A 26458-nucleotide genomic window follows, 5' to 3' on the forward strand; every position below is an offset into this window, starting at 1 on the left:
TTGTCAAACACATAATGTGACCAAAACTAATTTAAATCCGGCTCAGCCAATATCCCCTTTAATACTTTAATTAAAACAAACAAACAAACAAACAAACGAAAAATCAAATAAGAAACAAATGCACAGCTAACCTGAGTTGAAAGGCAGAGAATAAATAAAGGTGCCAGGAACTTGTTCTGCTGCTCTCTTGTACCATAGAGGAAAGTGATCAGCATTAAACACTCCCTCTTTGTCTTCAGCTGTCAGGAAGTCTCTTGATGCAGACAAGAAACATATGATATCAACAATGAAGAAACAAGCTAGTAAGACTAAATAGATTTGAAATCAGAAATAAAAGCAATCAATATATTGCCTTGATCAGAACTTTATGAAAAAAGGTAATTTTGGGATTTTAGTGATGCATCTTAGTTGCATTATTTTTTAGGTGGGATAACAAACTTCAATTACGTTTAATGTTTTTAATGCTTTAATGTTTTGTTTTGTTTTTCTTTTTTACATACAGCATTCCTCTCCAAAGTTGTTTTGAAGTATAATTCACTGTACTACTAGAAGACCAGAATCATGTCTCGTTTCAACCATATGATCAAAATGGGCCCTCTGAGATGAAATCAAATTGACTACAATGTCCTTGGACAACCCATGTAACACTAAGAACAATGTCTATTATGGGAAATGGAGAAAAAATATTTACTCGTGGAACTCCATCTCATATGTGCTGCAATATGGTTGAACTTAAGAACCATTCAGGTTTTCCAGCCAAACAATGATCCTGAGTACACACTAAAGCCAGCTTGGAAATGGATGAGGTTTTGGAATGACTGTATTCTTATTGATGCAAATCATTGAATGTGTGTGTCACATCTGTTTCAACTCCAAAAAAGAATGGTTCAAACACAACATTATAAGCCCACAATTAGCCCCACATCTACACTCTTGTGGAGTGTGTGCAAAAATCTGACCAACCGTAACACATTTAAAGTAGTCATATACAGATCACTTACAGGTTTGTGAGTTCGTCGGGCACCACAAATAGATTAATTCTGGACAGCCCTGTCCTTGTGCCAAGATAGGCAATCTCCACACCTTTGTCCGAGTTTCTGTATAGTGAGACAAGTTTATAAACTTGAACTGCCTTTGTGGGCAGCTGTGTTATTGGCATCAGAAAAATAACATAGGCTGTTTAATCGCACAAATGTTCCCTAATAACAGTGAAATCAGTGGAATGGGTGACTTACTCTGACTTATTGAGCACAAGACTGGTCCAATAGGCTTCAAGTGGAGCGGTCACAACCGCATCAAAGAGAACTTCCTGGATGAGTTCCTTGTCACCTGACAGGACAAAGGCAAATAGAGATCAGTTTTACAAAAAAAAGGGGGGACTGGGGGTTATTGATGACAAGTAAATACAAATAACGTAAGCTGATCCAGTTAAAGAAAAAGCACTAAAATTTAACTTACAATGCAAGCGGGGTTCCTGCCCACTGAGATACATTTTTATTGCTTCTATTTGAGACAAGTAGCGATGCTTGGGGTGCTCGTCTGTGTTGCAGTATGTCCTATAGCATAACAAGAGCAGAAAACGAAAAGACAAAACAACAAACATAAGTTTTATAGTTGTAACTGACTCAAGATCAGCTTCATTTTAAAATGACTCATTTAATGATCTGTTGGTTGAGTATCTACTTGTTATTTTTTTTCAATAGAGGTGAGATTTCCCTTCTGCTCTTAGGTAGCTTTGGATTACAAATAATATAAAACCATATACTAACGAAAAAAAATGCTTTGCTTTCGATCTACAAGGATTAGTTTGAAAAGCATTAACTGTAATCCCTTATGATGACCACAAATCACAGAAATAACCCAAGAATCTGCCAAAGTCCTAGAAATGCAAACGCAACTGAGACATTTTATTTTCTTAAATATGTTCAAATTCATACTTTAGTTGTATACGTACAATTTAAACAGAATAAGGATGGAGAATGACATTTTATTTGTGTTATTTTTCTCACCATTCGTCAGCTAGTGCAACATCAGGATGCTCCAAGTCATGAAGTCCTAAAAAAGAATGATAATATTATGTCTCCAAGTGACTGTCTTAATAAAAGTGACAGGCTTCTATATTTAAAATGCAGATTAACTTAAACACAGAGAGTGTTTGAAAAATGTCCTTTTTGAACAAACATGACAGGTTTGATTAGACCAGGAAGAGCCAAGTCATGCTCAGAGAGCCCTGCATGACAGACATGTTTAGAGAAACACTTGGACACAGAAGCCTACAGACACAGGCACTGCCCCATGAATATTAAAGTCCATGAAGCTGGACATGAACATATACAGAAAACACTGACAAGTGCAGACACACACCATCAAGCCAGACAAGGATATGAACAGCTAAACCACTTAATTATACAGGCAGAAACTGGGACGTTGAAAAGGAAAAGGGTAAAGGTTTTGAGTAAATTTTTATTTCTATGTTGTTCTATGTTGAATTCTTGCTTCCAGAATAGTCTTGGCTTTCTCTGCTTGACTCGGATCGTCTCTGGTAGATTTTCTACCGGGCCAATCAGCGAACAGAAGTAGAAGTTGTGAACAATAACGTTGATTATAGTTTTAACAATGGCAGTGGAGGAAATGTTGACCACACGTCCAAATATTGCTGTCTAATATGCTCAGTTACGGAAGAATGCTGCACAGAGCCGGTGGTTCAATTTGCCAGCAGAATATTGATCATTGTGGAATAATTTCACCTGGCTAGCTCATACTAAATAAAAAATTCATAACAGACATAACCCGGTTTATATTACAGCTGTTTATACTTATAATAAATTGAATAATTGATTTTATGTACAATAAATATGATAGTAGAACCAAAAATGTGTTATGCCTATTTTTTCCAACTTAATCAAATTTATATCAACAAACTATAGTATTTCCAAACCTGCTTTGACTGTGTTTAATTATAACAAGCCTTGAGTAAAGAATAAAATGTCATCAGTCCAGCTAAGATTCCTTGACAGAAATCGAAATGTGTTGCAAAAACACAAGGAATTAACCTCTATTTGTGCATCAAAGCATATGTTCAAAACCTAATTTATGGATCAATTTTTGTTGACATCTTCAAGTGTGTGTAAAAAGTGGCTTGTCACAGATATTACATGTGTATTTATGACAAATCCTGCAATTAGAAATAGTTCATGGAGTGTTTAGCAGTTATTTATCTTGCTGCTTAAATGACTGAGGGGGAAAAAGTATTATTCCAAAATTTGAAAACTATCAACACTGGAGCAAACACTGACACACAAAAAGTTGGAAGACATGTTGAGGAATCAATAACAACTGCAGAAAAAAATTATCGGAACAAATTAAGGTGAAACCAGGGGTGAAAAGCTGAAGGAGAAAAATAAGACAAAAAGATTTTCTACCTTCTTCCACAGTGACATTGCCTCTGAAGAAATATTTCCCATGCCCACTGGAAAGAGCAACTCCTAGACTAAAATTGAAATAGATAAATTTCAACAACAACAATGCCAAAAAAACACCTTTCATCAAATAATAACGCAGATAAAATCCTTCTTACCTGAAAGGAGTGCCTTTAATATCTGTGTAGTAGTAATCGTTGTGTAAAACCAGTACACGTTTCTGAAATCAAAAGATTAAAGATGATTTAGCAAATATTTAGTTGATCAACATCTGATATCTGATGGGATTCGCTACAGTCTAGCTCCATCTAGTGGTGCATTGATTGCATGGTTGTGGTTGAGACTGCTGGCCTGCTAAGCTCTTGCCAATGTGCGTTTCTACTGTGTACTTTGATTGGACTAATGCATAAAGCAGTCTAAGCTTTAAAAATGCTAAATGCCTACACACTCCGACACCAACAACACACATACACCTGAATACCACTCTACATCAGAGACAGGCGAGTAGTGAAACTGAATCATTGGGAGGCTGCAGCCCCCTGCATTCAGCAACATGTGCTTGGTGGAGATAAGAGGCTCACACACAGACGCACACCGGCGTATGCAGAGCAAATCAAATTGGAAACAAAATCCCTAAGTCATGGCAGTGCATCACTGTGCCAGGTTTAACAACCCCTTGGCAGAGTGGATTCTCACTGTCGGGTTGTTTTGCTCGTACACCTTTTGGAGGCAAATAACAAGTGCTAGTGTCTTCTGAATTTTGGACAGCTTACCCCCTTGTCCACACTCTTCGTCACCTCCATGGAGAAGGTCCCAGTCTTCCTGTTGACCATGGCATTTCTCAACTGGAAACACACAAAAAGCAGACACAGAAAAGCCTTGTAGATCTTCAGATATTCAAAACAGCACTGTGGCAAGGGCTTAATGTGGATTTGCTGGTGTCTGACCGTGTCATCCTTATCCTCCCATTCCACTTCAGACAGATCCACACTGCTGTAGTTCGGCTTCCTTCGCTTTTTGCCGTCGCCGTACTGGACACACAGGCCCATGAGAACACAAATTCAACCAAAAATGAAAATAAGCATTAGACTGTAAGTTCAATATAATCATAATAAACTTTCAACTCAATATTCATATGCCAAGATAAATAAAATGCTAATAAACACCATGAATGCATAAGATACATTTACATGCTTCTATATTTTCACTTATTCAATTAGTGATTAAATATGTTGCACCTCACAACTTCGTCTTTTCAACCGTTTGAACCGAGTTTTCTTTAAGTAGTAGCATTTCTCATGGTAAGGAGTAGAATATCTGAGCCACACACATGAAGATACATGCTTTTACACTGGTAATGATAAGCAGATTTGACAAATAATTTGTTAAGGAACGTCATATTGTCATTTCACCAAAGAGCTATGCCTTGTATTATATGAGCAGTGGTTTGGCTTTGTAAAATCCAGTGAATAATCACTTCAGTTGCATATCTCAGGGAAGCCACTTTCACCAAAATAGGTGTATATTGAATTTTTTACATACCCACAGAAAAAAAAAAAAAAAAAAAAAAAAAAAAAAAATATATATATATATATATATATATATATATATATATATATATATATATATATATATATATATATACACACACACACACACACACACACACCCACACACACACACAACTGACTGAGCATCAGCTACAGTAATGCAGTACCTAATGCTCAATACTGTTCAACCCACTGGCTGGATGTTAGTCAGCTGCTTAATCTGATCATCTTGTAAAGGTGACATAAAGCAAAAAGTTGCTTCTTAACAGATGAATTCCTCCATGTGTGCTTATTTTATTTTAAGATGTACTTATAAATGTTACTTTCCATGAATCTGTCAGTAAGGTCCACCTCCCACCTCTCAACAGTTGCCGTTCATTAACATCTTTAATTAGACCATTATTAAACTCTCCGTCTGTCTGCTTCACTGTCTGCCCTCTCCTCATCTGTTCCTTCCACATCCGTCATTATGTCTTCATTTTTTCATCCGAGCTTGTACCCTGCACCTTTTCCCTCTTGCTTCCGTTTTTATAACATTTTGGACATTGTCAACTCCCTGAGCCCCTCCTGTCAGTATGCTAGCTTCCTTCACTCTCTTGTGAAGGGAGTGGGTGAGTACAATAGAGTTAATCACAGCCATTCAGTAGCCCTATCTCTGTCTATTCAGAGAGCAGCAGAGGGCTGGGAAATGCTCTCCTCATCTACATAGGCCACACTGCTAAGAAGCAGACAGGACACAGAACAGAGCACCCACACATTTATTTTTTGTGCAAAACTGATCTTTAGTCTATCTTCATGCTGAAGGAAGATTTGGTTTTATTATTATTATTTGTGAGATTTGTTCAGAATAATGCAGTAGATTGAAGTTCCAACTTCTGCAGGATTGCTGGATTAGTAGAGTTAAACGTTGAGCATTTGAGATACTCACAAGTGGCCGCAGGTCTGGGTGGGTGAGGATGTAGCCATTGTTGGTGATTGCAAAGGCATAGCCGTGAATACCCAGCTAGGACAGAATGATAAGCAGAAACATAGAAACACATAAATGATGCACAACAAATTTGTACCTGATTGTTCATCTGAACCAATCAAGCTCTTTGTCATTTCTCTGAAATTGGAATCATTGTTTCTGTGATGAAATTCGGTACGAAGAGATTAATTCATTCATGTCTGGACAAATAACCCACTTTACCTAACCAAAATCCAGCTAGGTATCAGTGAAATAAAAGAAATCAGTGCAGGAAATCTGGTGACAAAAAATACACAGAATGTATTCCTACATATAGTTTTAAGTGCTTCCAGCATGTTTTCCTTTTAGTAAGGAATAGTGGAAAATGTGCGAAAGCCTCCAAAGAACTTTAATAAATCAACTTATGGCGTTGATAAGTTGATTTACTTAATGCAACAAATTAAGTAAACTAAATGCAATGTTACAGCTAAAAACATATTTTTTTTCATTTGTATAACAATGGGGCTTCTAAATAAATTAGAATATCTAATGAATTAATTCAGATTTGATCTGTTATTCAATTGTATGTATTTGTTCTATTACGAAAGCAGACTTTTACTTTTGTATAATATTTTAATAAAAAATTTAAGCAACAAAAACAAATGAACAAAGCACTGCAAACAAATCTACTGAACACATCATTTATATTATATAATATCTTTAGCAGCCTGATGCTGCTTCTCTTACGGGTGTCAGTTATATTTTATATTCATGGGTTTTTGCGACGCACTCTCCTCATCACCACTACCTAATGATTGACAGCTAGCACAATTGGGCTAAGCATACGTCATTTACCCAGAATGCATCTCAGCACAAGTCCTGTGTCACTAAAGTCTATTGTTACAACCACCAAAATGACCATAAACATAAACTTAAAAAGTGGAAAAACCCAGAAAAGTGGTGTGATTTTTGTAAGGAAATTAAAATTTGTCTGGTAATTTTTGAGAAGGTTATGAGTATTTTTAGTATTTATAACCTTAAATTAATTAATGTAAAATGTATCAAGTTTTACATATTTTGAAAGAAACCTATAACATTCTATTACTTAAAAAATAATGTCAAAATTTAAATAATTTATGACCTAAATCTGCAAAGGGTATGAACACTTGCAAACTGAAATGTATGCAATATATGACTTTTGCTTCTCAAACTAAATTACTGCAATGATGTATTCTTTTATGTTTGTTCTTTTATCGAGATGCATGGATGAACTCATAATCTAAAAGGGAGTTATCTATAAGAAATTAGTTAGTGTGTGTTACCTTATATTTGGGAATGGTTTTGAGCAGCTCAGAAACTGGCACGTCTGTCCCAACCACTCCAAGCAGGATTCCTCTGTTTCTCTGATAAAAAAAAAATTAAAAAATAATAATAATAATAATAAAAACATTTTGCAGATTTTCAGGTTGTTTGAAAAACAACTGAGACACTACTATTTCAATTTATAATCTAAATAAAGTTATGCTCTACTGTGTCCTAATTTACCAATCAGAATAAAATTATATAATTATTATGTAAGCGTCCTTATGTGGGTGTGACATTTACTTCAGTTAAATGGGCAAAGAAAATTAATCTTTAAGTCTAAATAGAACTTTATGTGAACTTACAGTCTCATTCTTGGTACTGAACACTGGCATTGCTACTGTTGTCATCAGGACTGGACCTTGACCATCATCCGACTGATGGCATTGTGAGAGATAATTCAATGATGAGTGAAAGAGTATGAAAAGAAGCAAAGAAAACAAGGGCCTGGGAAAATAGGGAAGCTAAATATGAAATACAATTGTTATAAAAACAAACAAAATCTAACTACAGGCACACCAACGCAGATTCGTTTGATGCATATTGTATGAAACATCTTCCTTTATTACATCAATGAATATGTTTTTTTTTTAGTCTACATACAATCTACCACTTAAGTAGTGTAAGTGATTCAATTTCTGCAGCATCTTTAGTCATCATTTTCTTGAGGGATCTTCAAAACCTCCATGGCATGTTTTATTCATGTTCTTTATTTGCCCTAAAATGTGTTCAATCAGAGTCTGCCTTTGATCTTGTGGGAAAGAAGCTTAACAAATGCAAGTGTTTCCAGTTTAGATATAGGTATTGTGATTTTTTTAAAAAGTGTTGGAATAATTGTGATATTTAACTTGATATGTGTCTTTCCTTGTCTGCCCAGAAATGTATAAAAAAAAAAATATTTAACTCTACATTTATTTCTACCATATAATAACTAAATAAATATGAAATGTTGCTTTCTCTATACCATAGCAGTAGAGCATCTCAGTCCGAATATCCTCGTTTAGTAGTTACAATAAAAAAATGAATCTCAGATATAATTTAGATGACTACATGTATTTGATTTTTTTTTGTTTTTGTTCATTTTGATTGTTATGGGATTAAGTTAATGAAAACCTAAGACAGTTTCTCAGAAAATTTCATGATTACATGAGAGATCAATTTTTAACATAAACAATGTTGACTTGACAAGTGTCCAACAGACAGTCACTAAGCCATCCGATGGTAAACCGCAAAAGATAAATCTCCTAAAGATAGAGAAGTGTGTGCAAGCATATAAACAGGAAGATGATTTGAAAAAAACGTTTGGTAGAAAATGTGTATAGAAAACAAGACAGCCTTGAGAGGATTACGAGGGGAAGCCCATTTAATAATTTGGATTATGTTCACAAAGACTGCTGATTGTTGCAAGCCACTCTTGAACCAGAGAAAAGATCCAGATATATCAAGATTTGCATTTCATTTGAGAATCTAACTCCCAGAGTCAAGAGGAAGGGTGTCGAGAAACACAATCCAGGCTGGTGTCCCACTGTGAAATCCAAAGTCAGTGCATCCGTCAACTAGAATATGATAAGAGCAATCATGGCTGGAAGAGGCAACTGTTTTGGTTTGATGTCCCTGTATTTACTTCAAAATCATACATCTTTAGTCATTTTTTTTTAGGACTAAGACTATTTAATCAGTCTTTATTAGTTCTCCAGCACAACCTACTTCCTTCACTGCTCACCTCTTCTATAAACAGTAATAAATAGGCAAACGAAAGGACACTTGGTCTCCATTCCGTCTCCCTCAGACAGCGAGGAAAAGGGGATTGGTGACCTGTGTTCAGATAGCTGGTAATAGCAATCCAGTGTGCAGCATTGGACATCAAAGAGAGAACAAAGCACACCTAAGTACAGCTGTTGTTACAATGGATGGCCTTGCTGCTGGAGAATGTGATCGATCAAAGGACAGGAGGAACGAGCAAAGCATCATCTAAAAATACAAAATCTATTTCCAAGCTGGGGTCTATTGGATCATATATCACTAGAGCGACAAGCAGTCCCTTCACTGAATACTCTCTGCACATGAACATTAATCTAAGAAGTTATTTATTTTAGTACAACAGCACTTTGTGAAAGTCTACCCTCCTCCAGATGCTTTGGGAAAAAGCACACTTGATGCTTGACGATAAAGGGAGCGAATGAGGAAAGCAGGCAACAGAATTAGCGACAGAAGGTGTTCCTTAATTCTACTTTTTTAAAAAGAGGATTTTAAACCTGTGCTTTATTATCCAAACTAGAACAAATGAGGGTTTTAATACCAATAATTCAAAAATATTCAGTGTTTAAACTTTGAGGATTAGTTGCCTAGATTAACTTTGTCAAAAAAAGAGAAGCACCAAAGCTGCTGCACCCTTGAGTCTCTTAAATTTAACTTTTAACATAGACTCGTTAAAATGCAAAAGAATAACTTACTACACATTTGTGTCAGTTTACTCTATCATGACCTTTAGGGATTTCTCTACCCTCAGTAAATTACACATAAGAGTTGTTTTCCTTGTACAGGCTTGGGGGATGAAAAACAAATCAGTATGGCTTAATGTTTTTCCACTCCTCTGTCACAAATACACAGACACCTGTAGCCCCTCAGACAGCTTAGATGCACACCCCTGACCTGTGTTTGGTATTTCATTGGAAAACCTCATAATCTAGGTTACTATGACAAATTGTGTGCCGGTAGATGAGGTGACCCTTGTTGCCTTGGAGACAAGGTTTAATGATGCTGCTCTGTGCAAACCACTAGAGCTAAAAACCACTCCTTGTTGGCTTCTGTAAGGGAACTAAGAATATACTCCACAGCCAAAAAAGCTGGCAATGATTCAACAAACAGTCATACTGCACAGGTGTTCTGCAAATATCCATAAACCTTTCAAATCCCCCTTAATCAGAGGAAACACTTTTCCTTTTAAACTGTGAAGTTTATGTAGTCATCCGTTATGATTCTTTGGGCAGCAATTATTTTTTTTTCAAATCTTGATAAACAGACAATACACTGGGTGAAACTTTCTCACTTGTTTTATTTAATGTTTCTTTAACTTATTTGAACTCATGATTAAAAAAACGAACACTCTTCACTCAGTCCCATATCTTTCCACACATCTTTACCAGTGCTCGCTTGCATGACTGCCTGCCTAATAGAAGGTTGCTCTCCTCTTTTGGTACTGAACAGCCCTGATCCCTCAAAAAGCATAAGCTCTTACACACCCTGAAGGTGTGTTATGGTTCCACTAATATTTTCTGTAAGTCGTGAGGACACTGCATAGTGGCTGTTAAGTTTGTTGCCTTGCTGCAACAATGTTCTCAGTGCATCGAGGTTCTTGATTGCGGCGTCTTTTACCCACAATCAAAAAATGCACATGCTAGGTTAATTGGTCTCCCTAAATTGCCCGTAGGGGTTCGTTTCAGCATGCATGATTGCTTTTCCTGTGAGAGATTTTAAAAGACAGCCTAATAAAGGGAGAGAAAGCAAATAGATACAAACAAAGGGATGACGGCTGAGTTGCAGTGAAAAGGATCTGGAGCGAACAGGAAAAATAGTTATGACCTTGCAGCTGGAAAGTTGATACATTACATCTCCAGAACACAAAGCCCTAATGGACATCACTTTTTAAGTCGAATATTCTTATATGGCACTCAGGCCAAGCCGGTGCAAGTGTTTTTCAGGGATGTTTGAGTGTTAAAACCTGGAATAAAGTAGAGTTAGGAGACAAAAGACATAGCATCAATGAATATTTCTTGTTAATTATAGTTAGTGTGTCCAAAAAGTGTCATCATCCATCCATCCATACCCGTTTCAATGTCAATGAGATCAAATTTCTGACATGAACAACTCTTTGCAAGATCTCCAGCCTGCCAGCTGTCAAAAGACACCGCTCAGTGCCCAGCTCATGCCGGTGGGGAGGCAAAGCACCCTTTTGTTCTGTTATTATCATTGCTGTGATTACATAGCTCCTTATTGTTACCAATACAATTTATAAATTACAGAAATTAAGCTACTAAAAATGATAAAAGGCATCAAAATCAGAATCAGAACATCCTGGCATGGTCATTATGAACTACTGGATTTCCACCCAGAACACAATGAAACTGCTTCTTTTAGAGAACTACACCGAAACAAATAAAGGCACAAAACCCCCAGAGGAGCAAAATGTAACCACACATTTACACAGACGACCAAACTGCCTGAATGGAAACAATCGAAAAGCACATAGCTAACATCATCACTGATGAATGAGTGTGAGCACAGACATGTTTGTTTAATCACACATGCAAAAAGACTTCCAAGATGCAAGACTCGAGCCATTAACTTGACAAACAGCATACAAGTACCACACAAAATTAATGTCACCAGTATCACAGTTAGCTTCCCCAAACAATGTGGTAATCTCATAGATATTGGAAACCAAAGCCTGCATGCACCAAAATGTACATGAACATACAGCAGCACCCAACAAACAGCATTACAATGGCCTCAAACCGGATGTTTTACCTTTTGTGCTTGGGGGAGCTTAAGGAGAGCAGTTTACAGAAGGAAGGAGGAGGGGGAGGAGAAAAAGGGTCAAAAACATTTGTGGATAAGTGTCAGAAAGCCTTTCAGTGCAGTTTTTACTGAACAGAGCGGTAGAGGGTGTAAAAAACACTGATTCACACTCATTTGCTGTTCACAAAGACTGCAACTTCAAAATAGGAAGTAAAAGAAGAAAAGCTTTCTGACACCTAGGGTTGGGCGAACAGGGAACAATTGGTTAAAACTGCTGATGTTTGGTAAGCGAATTGAGTCATTTTCAATGCTACAGGAGAAATACTACAGACGACAAAACAGAACATCAAAACAGAAGGATAAAACATGAGGAGATCTGCGAAGAGAAACAGTTGTTTTTAATTTAGTGTTGAACATTTGGATTTTGCTTCTGACAGACAGCATCTACAATAATCCTCTTATACGTTTTATCTTATTAATCATGAGAAATAAATGTTGAGAACAGGTGTTTGTCTTACTATGCACAAAATAAATCTATGGCTAAATACTCCAGGATTAAGACTGCACATTGTGCCTAATTTTAGAGCTGGGGAAGAAAATGGCACAAATCTAATTTTTGTTAGAGCAGATCTAGCAAAAATTAAAGCACTACCACCACCGTTCCCTGCAAATGATATATATATGTGTTTTAAAAAGTATAAAAAATTCTCACTATTTAAACGTTCACCTCCACCACCTACTAGTATCTGACAATAGAACCTTTGCCTCATTTTTTACCAAGAGAGTGACAGCTAATGGCAGACAGTTTACAGAACTGTCAACATCCAAACTTTCCCTAATCAAGACAAGCTTGTGCTGCTGCATCGAGAAAAGCACAACACAATGCAGTACTCTGCACTGACTACTGCCAAGGCCTCCTAACTCGTCCCCTAGCCTGAGAGCTCTGCAGATGGTCCAGAACACAACAGTGGGTCTGGTCTTTAATAAACCTAAAAGAGCACAAATTATACCTCTATTCATTGAGCTACACTGGATACCCTTAACATCCAGCAGCAAATTCAAGTCACTGATGTTAGTCTATAAAGAGCTTAATGCAAAGTGCCCCATCTACTTGAATGCTCTATTTGAATGCAGCACCATGTTTAAGATAATTCAGTCTTTTCATGTTTTGTCCAAAATTGTACCTACAAGAACAGACGGATTCTTGCCTATGTGCAGGAAAACCTTGAAGACCCGTCTCTTTAGAGAACATCTTCTACCCATAGGAAGGCACCTTTCTACACACACCTCTCTGTCTGCACTATTTCTACACTGTCACCTGGGACAGAACCTGACTTATGTTCTTCCTTATACGTAGCTTATTGTTAGCTTCGATGGTAACTACATTCTTGTTTATATGTCTCTTTGGATAAAAAAAACATGTGCATTGCATAAACAAACACATTTTAATGTTCCATTATATAATACATTTTAATACATTTGTTTTCTCTTGTCAAACTAATTAGTAACTCCCTCGTGTATATCTATGTTTTCCTTGTTGGTTGCCAGACCCTCGTGGTTTTTGGCAACAACTTGTTCTGTTGCATACTCTAAGTATTTTGTTCTTGTGCTTTGTTGGTTCTGGATCAAGTTCTCCCTATGTCATACCCAACAGTTGCCACGTTATCCGAGCATTCTTCAGTTTCATACACATGAAAAAAAAAAGAAGAAAAACATCTCATAGAAAAGTTTTATGGTTATGAAATTCTATATTCTTTCAGAAGATTATAGAAGATGATTATCAATTTTCTGCTATCAAAAGAGATGTTTGGGTAAAAAATGTCTTGAAGCGAATGGTTCCTTTTTGTATAAAAACAGAGATCAAAAAAGAAAAATGTAAAATAATAGTCTATATTTGTCTATATATATTTTTTTGCCATAAAACGTGTGCAAATCGTCACTCTCTTTTCAGCGTGATTATTATTTGCACAACGGATACACACCACATAATGATAAAGCATGACAAAGGTATCTTTGCAAGTTTTAAAGCCCTTTTGTAATGAAAAACAATTGTCTGCCATAAGCAGTTTTGGCTGCGGTCAATGTTCTGCTCATGCTCAAGACTCCTAAATGTCCACAAGAGGCTCATTTTCTTAATGATTCCATCTGTTGCATATACTAGCAGACACTTTCACACACTGGCACTCACAGACACAAACAGACACATTTTCAGCTCGCTGACATGTTTAATTCACATCCATTCTTATCTTAATTATATATTTCATTTAATCTCCAAATGCTAAAGCTGTTTTTGAACATGAGCATAAATAAAATGTGCGCTATGTAAAGTTTTACCAGAGCAAAGTGTGACATTCCAACAAATGAAGTGAAAGTGGGAAGACAAGGATCCACTCACAGTGCTGTCAATGTATGCCTCGGTCCACACTGTGTCATGCTCCCGGTCAATAACTTTGGGACGACTCAGGACATGGAGATACTCCATCACGTTCTCTTGAACATCGGCCAGCGTAGAAATTTGAGTGAAGTAGCCTGCAGAAAAAGGGAGCAAGTCAATTCCCAGTCATCCCAAACAGTTTGTTTTTGTAAACCATGACTGAGTAACTGAAACTAGCAAAGAATGCTACCAGAAAAAACAAAAGAAAGAAATATACTTATTCCTGGATGGAATGCATACCCCACACAGATCTGCTGCTGTGTTATCCATAGGTTCTTTTAAAAAAAAGGGGTCCTGCGGGTGCTTTTTCAGACATGTCAAAAATACTTGCAATGGCATTTTAAAAAAATAATAATTCATTTCACACTTAAAAAAAAACAAAAACATAACAGTGTGAGAGTTAGTGAATGCCATAAAGGTATAAGAACAAATTGACATAATGTTGAGAAAATAATTAAAAAAATATGTAAATAACACTTTTTAAAATTTAAGATCCAGAAAGTAAAATCTAATTTCCAGCTTTTGATCAGTGGTAGGAAATACCATGCAATCTCTCTTGATTTAATATTTACAATATATGACTGACATCTTTTCTAATCCTGGTACTCAAAACTCTTGGCAGATTTATATTTACAGTAATGTTTTAACAACATGCTAATAGTGAGTGGAAGTAAAGAAAAATGTTTTTGAAATGTTTCAGCAGTGTCAAGCAGTTTACACTGATTCGTTGTCTTGAGATATCTGTGTCAGAAATGCAATCTAAGTCTGGTAGATAATGTAATATTGCTTTATTCTCACACTCCATGTAGTTTATGATGCACTCTGCACTTTCACTGAGAACATTTTTCATCACTGTGTAATAGTGTTTTATTTCATGTCATGGCATATCTGCTCAAACCAGTCAAATTGTCAAGATCCGTATTTTTGTGTGTTTATATTTGAGTTTTCTGTGTTCAGTCCTGTTTCCCTGTGAGTCTCTGTCCTGTCCTCCCCGTTGATTGCTCCCCAGGTGTGTCTCATTCCCTTGACTACCCCGTGTGTATTTAAACCCTCCTGTTGTCTGTGTTCCTCGTCGGGTCCTTGTCGTTTGTCGTAGTCAGTATCTATGTCTGTCTAGTGTTTGCCGTCTACACTCTCCAGTCGTACTGCTAAGTCCTGGGTTGTGTTCGCTCGCACGAAGTCCGGTTTATTCAGTTGCTACCGGTATTTGGCTGTGTGCCTGTCTCTCTGCCGTGCTGCCTGTTTTTGGACTGTGAGCTTTATTATTAAAATCTTCATCATCATCACTTTACCTGGGTCTCAGCGTTCATCTTCACCGTCACCACACCGCTTCATGACAGAAGGACCCGACCTCTAAACGGTGAGAAACGCTATCAACATCATGGACCCAGCAGACCGACGTGACTTATTGAGGGAAATCAGAAAATACGACGTTGAAATGGCCAAACCATACTCGCCGTTCAGCCGGCTCAATGCAGCCACACGTATGGCGATCCAGCTGGACAGGTGGATCCCGCTTCTTCCGCAGCTGGGTTTGGTGGACTTTTTCAAAGAGGTTGAGCGGGAGTTGCAGACAGTGAAGGCGGAGTTGGCGGCACGATCCAGACCAGCCCCGCCAGCTACAGTGTCTGCCTCTTCTCCACCAGCTCCAGCCCCCGAGCTCCCAGAGTCTGCTGCCGGAGCGCAGCCGCCCGAGCTCCCAGAGTCTGCTGCCGGAGCGCAGCCGCCCGAGCTCCCCGAGTCTGCTGCCGGAGCGCAGCCGCCCGAGCTCCCCGAGTCTGCTGCTGGAGCGCAGCCGCCCGAGCTCCCCGAGTCTGCTGCTGGAGCGCAGCCGCCCGAGCTCCCCGAGTCTGCTGCTGGAGCGCAGCCGCCCGAGCTCCCCGAGTCTGCTGCTGGAGCGCAGCCGCCCGAGCTCCCCGAGTCTGCTGCTGGAGCGCAGCCGCCCGAGCTCCCCGAGTCTGCTGCTGGAGCGCAGCCGCCCGAGCTCCCCGAGTCTGCTGCTGGAGCGCAGCCGCCCGAGCTCCCCGAGTCTGCTGCTGGAGCGCAGCCGCCCGAGCTCCCCGAGTCTGCTGCTGGAGCGCAGCCGCCCGAGCTCCCCGAGTCTGCTCCGCCCGAGCTCCCCGAGTCTGCTCCGCCCGAGCTCCCCGAGTCTGCTCCGCCCGAGCTCCCCGAGTCTGCTCCGCCCGAGTTTCCCGAGTCTGCTCCGCCCGAGTTTCCCGAGTCTGCTCCGCCCGAGTTTCCCGAGTCTGCTCCGCCCGAGTTTCCCGAGTCTGCTCCGCCCGAGTTTCCCGAGTCTGCTCCGCCCGAGTTTCCCGAGTCTGCTCCGCCCGAGTTTCCTGAGTCTGCTCCGCCCGAGTTTCCTGAGTCTGCTCCGCCCGAGTTTCCTGAGTCTGCTCCGCCCGAGTTTCCTGAGTCTGCTCCGCCCGAGTTTCCTGAGTCTGCTCCGCCCGAGTTTCCTGAGTCTGCTCCGCCCGAGTTTCCTGAGTCTGCTCCGCCCGAGTTTCCTGAGTCTGCTCCGCCCGAGTTTCCTGAGTCTGCTCCGCCCGAGTTTCCTGAGTCTGCTCCGCCCGAGTTTCCTGAGTCTGCTCCGCCCGAGACCCCAGCCGGCCTTCCTGCCGGCCCGGCGGATCCGCCTCCACGTCTCGGCTTTCTGCGCCGGAGACGCCGCCCGCCGGATCCGCCTCCACGTCTCGGCTTTCTGCGCCGGAGACGCCGCCCGCCGGATCCGCCTCCACGTCTCGGCTTTCTGCGCCGGAGACGCCGCCCGCCGGATCCGCCTCCACGTCTCGGCTTTCTGCGCCGGAGACGCCGCCCGCCGGATCCGCCTCCACGTCTCGGCTTTCTGCGCCGGAGACGCCGCCCGCCGGATCCGCCTCCACGTCTCGGCTTTCTGCGCCGGAGACGCCGCCCGTCGGACCCGCCTCCACGTCTCTGCCTCCGACGTCGCCGCCCTCCGGATCTCCCGCGGGAGCACCGCCTCCTGTGCCGTGGTCGGCCCCCGGACTGTTTTTCCGTGTTTTAGTTTCCTGTTTTGGTTTTGGACTGTTTCTGGACTCTGGCCCCTTCCGTCGCCCCTCCGCCCACCCCGTTGGGTTGTTTTTTGTTGGACTGTTTTTCTATGGACTCTTGCCCTCCTTCCGTCGCCCCTCCGCCCACCCTGTTGGGTTGTTTTGTGTTTTTGGACTTTTCTGTTTTTGTGGGCGTCTGGTATCCGCCCTTGAGGGGGGGGTACTGTCAAGATCCGTATTTTTGTGTGTTTATATTTGAGTTTTCTGTGTTCAGTCCTGTTTCCCTGTGAGTCTCTGTCCTGTCCTCCCCGTTGATTGCTCCCCAGGTGTGTCTCATTCCCTTGACTACCCCGTGTGTATTTAAACCCTCCTGTTGTCTGTGTTCCTCGTCGGGTCCTTGTCGTTTGTCGTAGTCAGTATCTATGTCTGTCTAGTGTTTGCCGTCTACACTCTCCAGTCGTACTGCTAAGTCCTGGGTTGTGTTCGCTCGCACGAAGTCCGGTTTATTCAGTTGCTACCGGTATTTGGCTGTGTGCCTGTCTCTCTGCCGTGCTGCCTGTTTTTGGACTGTGAGCTTTATTATTAAAATCTTCATCATCATCACTTTACCTGGGTCTCAGCGTTCATCTTCACCGTCACCACACCGCTTCATGACACAAATATTTTAAGAGCAAAAATTAGAGAGCTTTGTTTGTCAACCGTGTCTGTCAATATCAAAAGCAACCGCTGGAATGAACACAGAAAATATACGACTACAACACAACTGAAACTGGTAAAATTCAAATAAAGCTTTATTGGCTTACACATCAAACTTTTGTCTCAAACTCAACTTATTAATCAGTCCCTCACTTCTGTTATACAACCAAAACTGATCAAGAGCAGATGTCTGTATGTTTGTTCCAGGTTGTTTCAAGTTGTAAGAGCTGAGATTCAGTGGCAGTAATCTTTTCCAAGATATTAACATCACACTTGCTTACTCGTCTCTGTAGCAAAGCTGAATACAGAGGGCAGCAGAGATTTACTTGGTAGAGAAGACGGCAACCTGGATATATGTATGAAAAATAGCAAAAGACCGTTCAAGTCAGAGCAAAGCAGCATGGGTTTGTGGATGATTAAGTGGTATGCAAATGTGATGTAAAAGCTATTCTCAGAAAACCCAAATGCGGTGCCATTTCCTTGAGCGGTAATGCCATCATTATGGTACTAATGTACATGTGGAGGAGGGAATACTGTTATCTCGGCGGGAGGAAAGAAAGCTGGAAAGTAAATCAGGACAACAGTGAGACGGAGCACAAGAAACGACACATGAAAGAGAGAAAAGAGCAAGACCAACAAGTTTCCACTCAAACAGAAAAAGAGCAAACGGCCTCCATCAGTGCAAAGCAGTCAAGCAGAAAAGCACGACTCAGAGAAATAGATTTTAGGGTCACTGTTTCCCAGCAAAGTCTTTACACTATGAGGTAAAAAAAAAAAAAGGCAAAGTTTACACACAAAAAGAAAATCTAAGCAACAAACATCCCTCTTTAACACTACCAATTAACACCCAATTCTGAATTTGTACCTGTGTTACATCTAAAGACAAATTAAAATGGATATTTGTGTTTAAAAAAATAAAATAAAATAAACTTTGGTAACTGTACCAATCTGGTAACTGTAAAACTGATCTATGAATCATATGAATTTGGTGATTATCTTACCAGAGAATAAAATAACACAACATATTCATACACTTGCTTGCATCACACAGCAAGCAGACTCTCGGCTTCAATGCATCGTTCATCACAAGAGAGACCTGAGAATGACTTCTCCCTCTGGACGGCTGAGGGTGTCCTTCAGGCTGAGCAACTGGGGCCAGTGAGATGAGCTGGCCAAAAGAATAATGAATGTGCTCTGGTCTCAGTGACGCAGCACACCTGTTACACATTGTAGACACATGCTGGCCTGAAACGGCGAGGGCAGAAAAATCGTTTTCAAAGAACCTTGGTTTGGCATATACTGTATATGTAAGCCAAATCTCACAAGGTGTCCTTACACATGAATATGATGAAGTGGGAGTAAACGAAAATGCATCATAATGTGAAAAAAAGAACTACTAAACAATGGATAACCTTATACTTAAAAAAAAAGTTTGATGAAAGGTTATTTAAAAAAAAGTGATATGTGACTGAATCGATATAAATGTCCTGAACTTTGAGGAAAAATGCAAGAAAAAGTAAACTTGGTTTTAACCTTTTAGTCGCTAAAGTGTGATGGAGTTAGCAGCAACCTGCTGAATTATGAGTAAATGTAGCCAACTTAAACAAGAAACATCATTTCAGACTATTTCCAGTAAAACTGATCTAGACTAACTTAGCATGAGATACTAAATAGTTAAGAGACTAATTAAAATGTATTTAACACCTCAAAAATGTTTAATTCACATTAATTTTAATATCTGTCAAAACTCTAATGTACAAATTGTTCTAAAAATCCCAACATTACTTCAGCAAAAACGTTCACTATTTCTTTAACAAAAACAGTTTTAAGCGAGGTTGTCACGTTTTTGTCAAGAACAATGTCCAAAATTATGAAATGAGAAATTATATGTACAAACACGGTAGCTATATTTGGAGTGTGGTGAAGAGATTTGTTTTTTTGTTTTTCTCAAGATCAGCTTGAATGTATTATTTTAACTTTAATAACCATGGCTTTCTGTGTCAGCCTCACAAGACAGTTTACTGCACATAAATGAGGATGTGCTTTAACATCAAAGTGATTTCAAAAGAGGTTTTAGATGAAAAATGTTATGAATGGAAAGATGATAGTCTCTCAGTTGTAGTCTCTATGTTGGGTCTTTGCTGGATTTTATTTTCCGGTCTCTTAAAGACAACATTTCAAGATGTCCTTGCACGTTTCCACTTCTCTTAATTCTTAAGCACACAGTGGACAATCTGTGATGTACATTGATGAGAAATGACTAAACAAAAACCAGAAACCTAGAAAAAGGTCTTACATAATTTCTCAGTTGGTGCGTTGTTGTTATGAATCTGATTTTAACAATCTTAGGTTAGCATCTTAAGTGATGAACAAGAGACAATTAGCACTTTAAAATGAATCATTTTATCTGTTGCTGCTTTATGCGTCTCTATTGTGTACCTATGTTTTTTTCTTTTCAATTTTCTGCATCACAAAAAGCAAAAACCAAAATAATTTCCTGTTACAAATAAATGTCTAATTCCACATTTAAACACGTGACTCCAGATATAAAAAAGAGAGGCATGGGAATCCTATCTTTCAGTGAAATTCCCCCATAGGTATAATCATGTCTGTTATCTTGTCAAAATGTTATCTTCTATGTGGTAACGGCAAATTTATTGGCACTTCTGGTCAAGATCTTAAAGAAAAAACTTTCGATACTTTGAACTTAACTTTTGATGCGGTATAATAATCGTTCACTGAAAACGGTACAAAAATCCACCCTAATCAACTGACACTCACGCACATTTATACAGCATGACACACACTCAAATACAGTCATCTCATCATCACCACTAACCTTCAAGCTGACTAGAAAGCCTCTCTGATATCGCTTCCACACAGTGCTGCGGCTGCCCTGGTCTTTAGTGCAGACATGCTACTAAATACACGAGTACATCTTTTATGTGACCTGTGACTCTATAGTCTTATCTGGTGAGCTTGAGGAAATGGAGCCAGACTGTCTAAGTCAGCCACCTCCCGGCTAAATATAGAACCTGGGGGGAAAGTGTTCTTTGCACTGAGACAAAAGTGACCACCCACAACGCTGATAGAAAATAGTGTATTCTCTCGATTGTACTTTTAGCTTGGGGGAAGATGAAATAACATGACATGATGTGTTGGTGCAACTGCAACCAGCTGCCTGCTGTCATGTGCAAGTGCTAATACTGATGAGCACCGACACAATCGCCCATGTGACCGAATACAGAGACGAGTTCTCCTTTAGTAACATGCAAAAACTACCCGCAAGGAGAAAAAAGTAATAAGATCCCACCTTTGTTAGCACACGCCATCCATTTTAAATTATCTGCAAAGGCTGACTCCCGACCAATCAGGTAGGGGAATATTCGAACCTAAAGAAAGGAAGCAAATTGCTACCATTACTCATTATGATCACAGTTTGATAAAAGCCAGTACAGTACTCTATAAAAGGTAACACTCTTGAGTTCACGTCAAAAGGATTCATTCGACTAGAGCAATAAACGGACAGGCAAAGGATTAACAATTCTCATTTACAGTTTTGATCTGAATAACGTCTCATCTTTGAACGTCATACATTTAGGCAGCATTTGAGAACAGATGCAAGTGCTGACAAGCAGGACTTCAATGCAAAATCTGACATCTATGATCCGACTTATGAGAAGTCCAATCTCTCTCTACAGCCAAACCCAGATTTTCCAAACAGTTTGCAGACAGCTCTAGCAGAAGGTGTAGCTGGCTGGTGTGTCCATGGATCCTGGTGTGTGCATGGCTGTGTGAGAAGAATTTTGCCAGATCAGATTGGCGCAGATGCAAGCCTCTGGGGGCACAGCTGTTCTGGCTTCAGTGGCTGACTTTTTCATTGCCTCACTTCATCCAGACAACACGACTCTGCCAACTGCAGCGCGTTTCATTGTGTGCGAGTTTAGCTATCAAACAGTAATTCTTTGGTAGTCTCTGTTATTTGGACCTTAATGATGGTCACCCACAACCAGCAATTAAATCAGCAGTGCAGAAGCAGACGCATCTAATCAAAGCTGTGGTTTGGAAACTCTTAGGTTGAGCAAAAAATTAAAGTGTAGGGCATTTTGCTACAGCATACAACGCCAACTTAAAACACTCATTTGGTTTGATTGTTATTCAGCTCTAGACAGAACATCCACAATTTCCTGTGTTTTGTGTTCTTGGCTTAATTTGTGTTTGCGATGCACTGGATTTGAAACTAGAAATGACAACGAGAGGAAGAAATTAAATACATGTTTATCTATGTTCATATCAGAAAGCCAATTCAAAATTTATTCCATTCTAAGCACTTTTGACAGCGTCTCATGTTCTTTGAAGTGCTCTTTTGATATGATATGATCAAAAGTAACTTTTCAAAATATTCTTACCCAGGAGGACTGGCTGGTGGTTTGTGCAAAAGTAATTGTATGATGAAACGATAGCTGTATGGATGGATTGTTGCCTGATCTGTCTGAACGTCATGAAAGGTTGGGACGGGAATGCAAAGCTTTCAATTTCCCAGCCTTTCTTATGTTCAAAACCTCAGCTATGTCCATGAGATATCGATCATGGCCAAAATTAAATCCCACAAACAAGCAAGCTAAATATGTTTCCTCCAAGGCTTAACGTCGGTAAGAGGGTGAGGAGCCTCTTCATTCAGGTAAACAACGCAGAATGAGGTGGAGACCAGAAAACTACTATATACTTCAAAACATTGATACATTTATTCAACCTAATTTCAAAGTGTCAAAGTGTGTTCAAATCATTTGTGCTGAATTTGTATTTATTTGTATTAGTTTTTTTTTTTTTTTTTTTTTTGATTAATTAAAATCTCAACATTGTCACATTTCACTTTGAAGAAGAAAAATGATTATGTCTTGAGGCTTCTTCTGTTTCTTTTTTTTGTATTTTAGACTTTAGGCACTAACAATGTTTTTCACAGCAATAAATAGTTCATGAATAAATCAGTAATTTCCTTAAATATATTCAGGACCTTATTTGCATTCATCTTTTCTAAAGTCAAGCAGTAGTGTGATGTCAGACAGTGGCGAGGCAGTAAAGCCAGCTAAGAAAAAAAAAAAAAAAACATTAAAAAGCAGTGGTGGAGGAAAAGAGAGGGTGAACGAAACACACTGGAGAGAGTGACAAAGACTGAAGACTTCTATTATCAGCGGGGTTCTTCTAAATGGAACCATCTAGCAGCCTCGTCCTCTCTCCACTCACTGCTGTTGAGACTCGAGGCAAGATTTGGTGGGAGGGGGAGGTGCTGGAGCTGGAGGCAGCTTTCATACAGACTATGATAGATAGACACAACAACAATACTATTTATATTTGCCAAAATATATTAATGATATTAATATTAATGAACACAAGTCTATGCATTACATATATCTAGTGATCTTCTGGATTATTTTGCAAACTCGTTATGCGTACATTTGTCAGGCTATGCCAAAGGCTGGAGAGTTACAGTTTTGCTTGAGGCTTGTTTAGTATGACTTAGCTCTGACTTCAAAAAGTTTAACTGCATCCTTCATTCATATATATATATATATATATATATATATATATATATATATATATATATATATATATATATATATATTACATTGGTTTAAAATCAATAATTTAAAAACTACACTGAAATAAAGGTTTGATTTTATATTTTTATTTTTGAAATAAAATATGAAAATAAAAATATGAAATAAAAATATGATTTCTTTGAAAATGTGATGCAATAAAAATTACACAGATATACAACTGAAACCAGATATTTAGTGACAAATATATTAAAACACACTTAATGTTCTTTTCCCAATGGCCATATGTGTGAAGATGTTGCTTCAGTAATTTCTGTTAATGTTCTGATGATGTCTTCTTTTTTATAAAGAGCACCAAGCTGTCCTGCATCACAATGCTAACACAGCATGATGCTACCACTACCTTACTTAAGAAACAGAATGATATCAGAAACTTTTCAATTATTCTCTAAATGTAACAATGGTCATTATAGCCAAACACCATTTTATTTTAACCAGAGTAATGTACATTATGCCGAAAAAGTGTGAGTCATCTACTACGCTTAGTTTAGTAGATGATTAAATTGAGTTTAGGAAGTATTGTAGATGTCAACAAGTATGTTTCTGATGAAAAAATATTCAATGATTTCAGGTTTAAGCTCTGACCTCCATGTTTAAATTTGCAGTTGTTTGTATTGGCTGTTTTAATGGAAGAAACAGCCATTTTGTTTCGGAGAATTTCGTTTTTTCTAATTTTAAATGGAAATGTGTGGTTAGAACTGCGTGCTTATTCTAAAATAAGTGTGCTTGATGAGGGATACATGTAACTTTGATATTAAAATAAGAATTATTTTCCAGTGGGAGATTTGTGGCCAGCATATGTGTAAGACGTTGCCTCCAGTCTGTGGAAATGTTACTTTAGAACAGTGTTAGAGGAAACCCATTGTAAAGTGTATTTGAACAAAAATCTGCCCTTCATTTTGACTGAGTTGCAGTGATCCAGAGTGGAGACTGCAGGAACGTTCAGTACAGGAATGACCACAGCAGAACTTCACTAATAAAGACTTTTTGGCACAGCGGCCAAATAGAAGCAGTTTTTCACCAAAAGGAACACAATAGCAACCCTGAAGCCTAAAAGGCACACCGACAGGATTAAATTATCTTTGGGAAAAAGACTTTAAGAAATGCCAAGATGAAAGAAACAGAGGAAAAACAGTTTTCCTTGTAAAGGAAAAACAGGCAAAGAATAGCACATAAATATCCCCACAAAACTTACGCAAAACTCTTTTCAGATTCCACAGGTCAAATACTTCTACACTAATAAAAAGACATTTACAACAGTTTAATCTGTGAATAAAGGTTAAATTAAAAATAAGATTAATTTTCCAGGGAAAGTATAGGGTTTCTTTACCTTCCTCTCTGGCCAGTTATACTTCTCGAAGATGGTATCGTATGTATCGACTGCTCCATCTGTCACCAGCATAATGGCCTGGCTACACTCACTGCCCCTCCCAGTCTTATTAAACTGGAATCAGAGAGAAAATGACACTGAGGTTTTGCATCTTAAGAAAACAAACAAGTCGTCCAGGACCTGAAAAAGTAAATCAGCAGCAAATCGGCCCCGGTCCTTCACAATGCCACCACCCTGATGATGGGTGGTGTTGGTTCTCGAGATCTTGTGGCATTACTGTGTTACAGATTTTGGTAAGTGAAATTAAACCAAAAAATAAATTTGAAAAAAAAAGAGAGGGGAAGAAATAGGTAAAAAAAAAAAAAAAACATTCTTTTTCACAGCACTGTATATAAAAAAAATCTGCACATTTAATCACTTCAAGGCCATGTCATTAACTTCCTGCCTACAGGATAGAATACATTTCAGTTGCAACAATGAAGCAAACAGAACAGAATAATATACATAATACTATGGACATGAGGATATTACGGATGAAAATGTTTCACAAATGCAACATTGCCTGCAGTGAAACACACTTCAAGCTGTTGTTGGTATTGCAGGATATTTACACAGATCATTGCTTGCCAGATATGATTACACAGATCAAGTTAATAACTGCATGTGTGTCTACTTGTTTGCATGTAAATTTGATTAATTGATGGTTCCTAATGACAACAACCTGAGTCATCAAGTACCTTGTTTACTGATTTTTTTGGTACTGATCCTACAAACCGAGCTATTAATTACACTCTTAATTAAATTTGAGCATAAAACCGTTGTTCAGGTGAGTATGTCTGTGTGTGTGTGTGTGTGTGTGTGTGCGTAAATAACGTTCCTCTGTGAGTCACTTACATCACCGAGAAGATTGAACGCCTCCGTCAGAGCCATGTCCAACATACCAATGCCTTGAGCAAACAGCTTATCGAGGTGCTCCCGGAAATGCTGCAAACATGAAGTTTGGTGAGGCAGGATTTCAGGTCATGCTGACAAATAAATAACTGAACTACGAATTACAGAAGATGATAGACTTATGACTCTTTTTACACAGAAAACAAGTCTGAGGGAATCATAACAATTATCAATATAAGAACAGACTGATTTAATCTTTTCTTAACATAGCTCATGTTATTTTACACAATTTATATAAACTGTTTGTGTGTGGACAACACAAACACAAACAGACTAATGGACTCTTCCAAAAGCTCTGGGCCGAATTACGAGGCTCAACGACCACATTATGTAGAAATGCTTTTTCACATACTGACTGAGATAACTGCCCTTTAATGACCAGGTACCACAATCTTCACTGAACACCCAGAGGATATCTAAAAGAACTGCTCTGCATTGGCCATGTAGGGAAATTCACATCTGGAACCATACTGTTTAACCCATTTTTAAGTAGCTGCAACTATGATGGAATTATTTTATTAGAAGTTTGTGAAATAGACAAACACAAATAAGCAAATAACCGTGCAGTGAAATGGAAATTGTAGTTTCCAAAATTAATTTTAAATGAAAGTTCTGTATGTATGTAT

At 38.9% G+C, this 26458-nt stretch overlaps 1 protein-coding gene across 1 annotated transcript in view; it reads right to left on the reverse strand.

The window, feature by feature from the left end:
- cacna2d3a (calcium voltage-gated channel auxiliary subunit alpha2delta 3a) overlaps positions 1-25811 on the reverse strand; it is a 46999-nt gene extending 21188 nt beyond the window's left edge. The window contains exons 1-16 of the mRNA XM_088007536.1: positions 25776-25811; positions 24882-24995; positions 21247-21325; positions 14191-14324; positions 7583-7654; positions 7238-7318; positions 5898-5972; positions 4367-4450; positions 4193-4264; positions 3578-3639; positions 3423-3490; positions 2010-2055; positions 1459-1556; positions 1236-1329; positions 1002-1097; positions 132-253 (exon numbers count right to left, since the gene is read on the reverse strand). Of these exons, the coding sequence (XP_087863662.1) occupies positions 132-253; positions 1002-1097; positions 1236-1329; positions 1459-1556; positions 2010-2055; positions 3423-3490; positions 3578-3639; positions 4193-4264; positions 4367-4450; positions 5898-5972; positions 7238-7318; positions 7583-7654; positions 14191-14324; positions 21247-21325; positions 24882-24995; positions 25776-25811 (1333 nt within the window). The remainder of the gene's footprint in view (positions 1-131; positions 254-1001; positions 1098-1235; positions 1330-1458; positions 1557-2009; positions 2056-3422; positions 3491-3577; positions 3640-4192; positions 4265-4366; positions 4451-5897; positions 5973-7237; positions 7319-7582; positions 7655-14190; positions 14325-21246; positions 21326-24881; positions 24996-25775) is intronic.
- Positions 25812-26458: the final 647 nt, after the last annotated feature.

Source organism: Poecilia mexicana, unplaced genomic scaffold (genome assembly GCF_051168715.1).
Source record: "Poecilia mexicana isolate PSO_F unplaced genomic scaffold, ASM5116871v1 scaffold_7, whole genome shotgun sequence".
Lineage (NCBI taxonomy): Eukaryota > Metazoa > Chordata > Actinopteri > Cyprinodontiformes > Poeciliidae > Poecilia > Poecilia mexicana.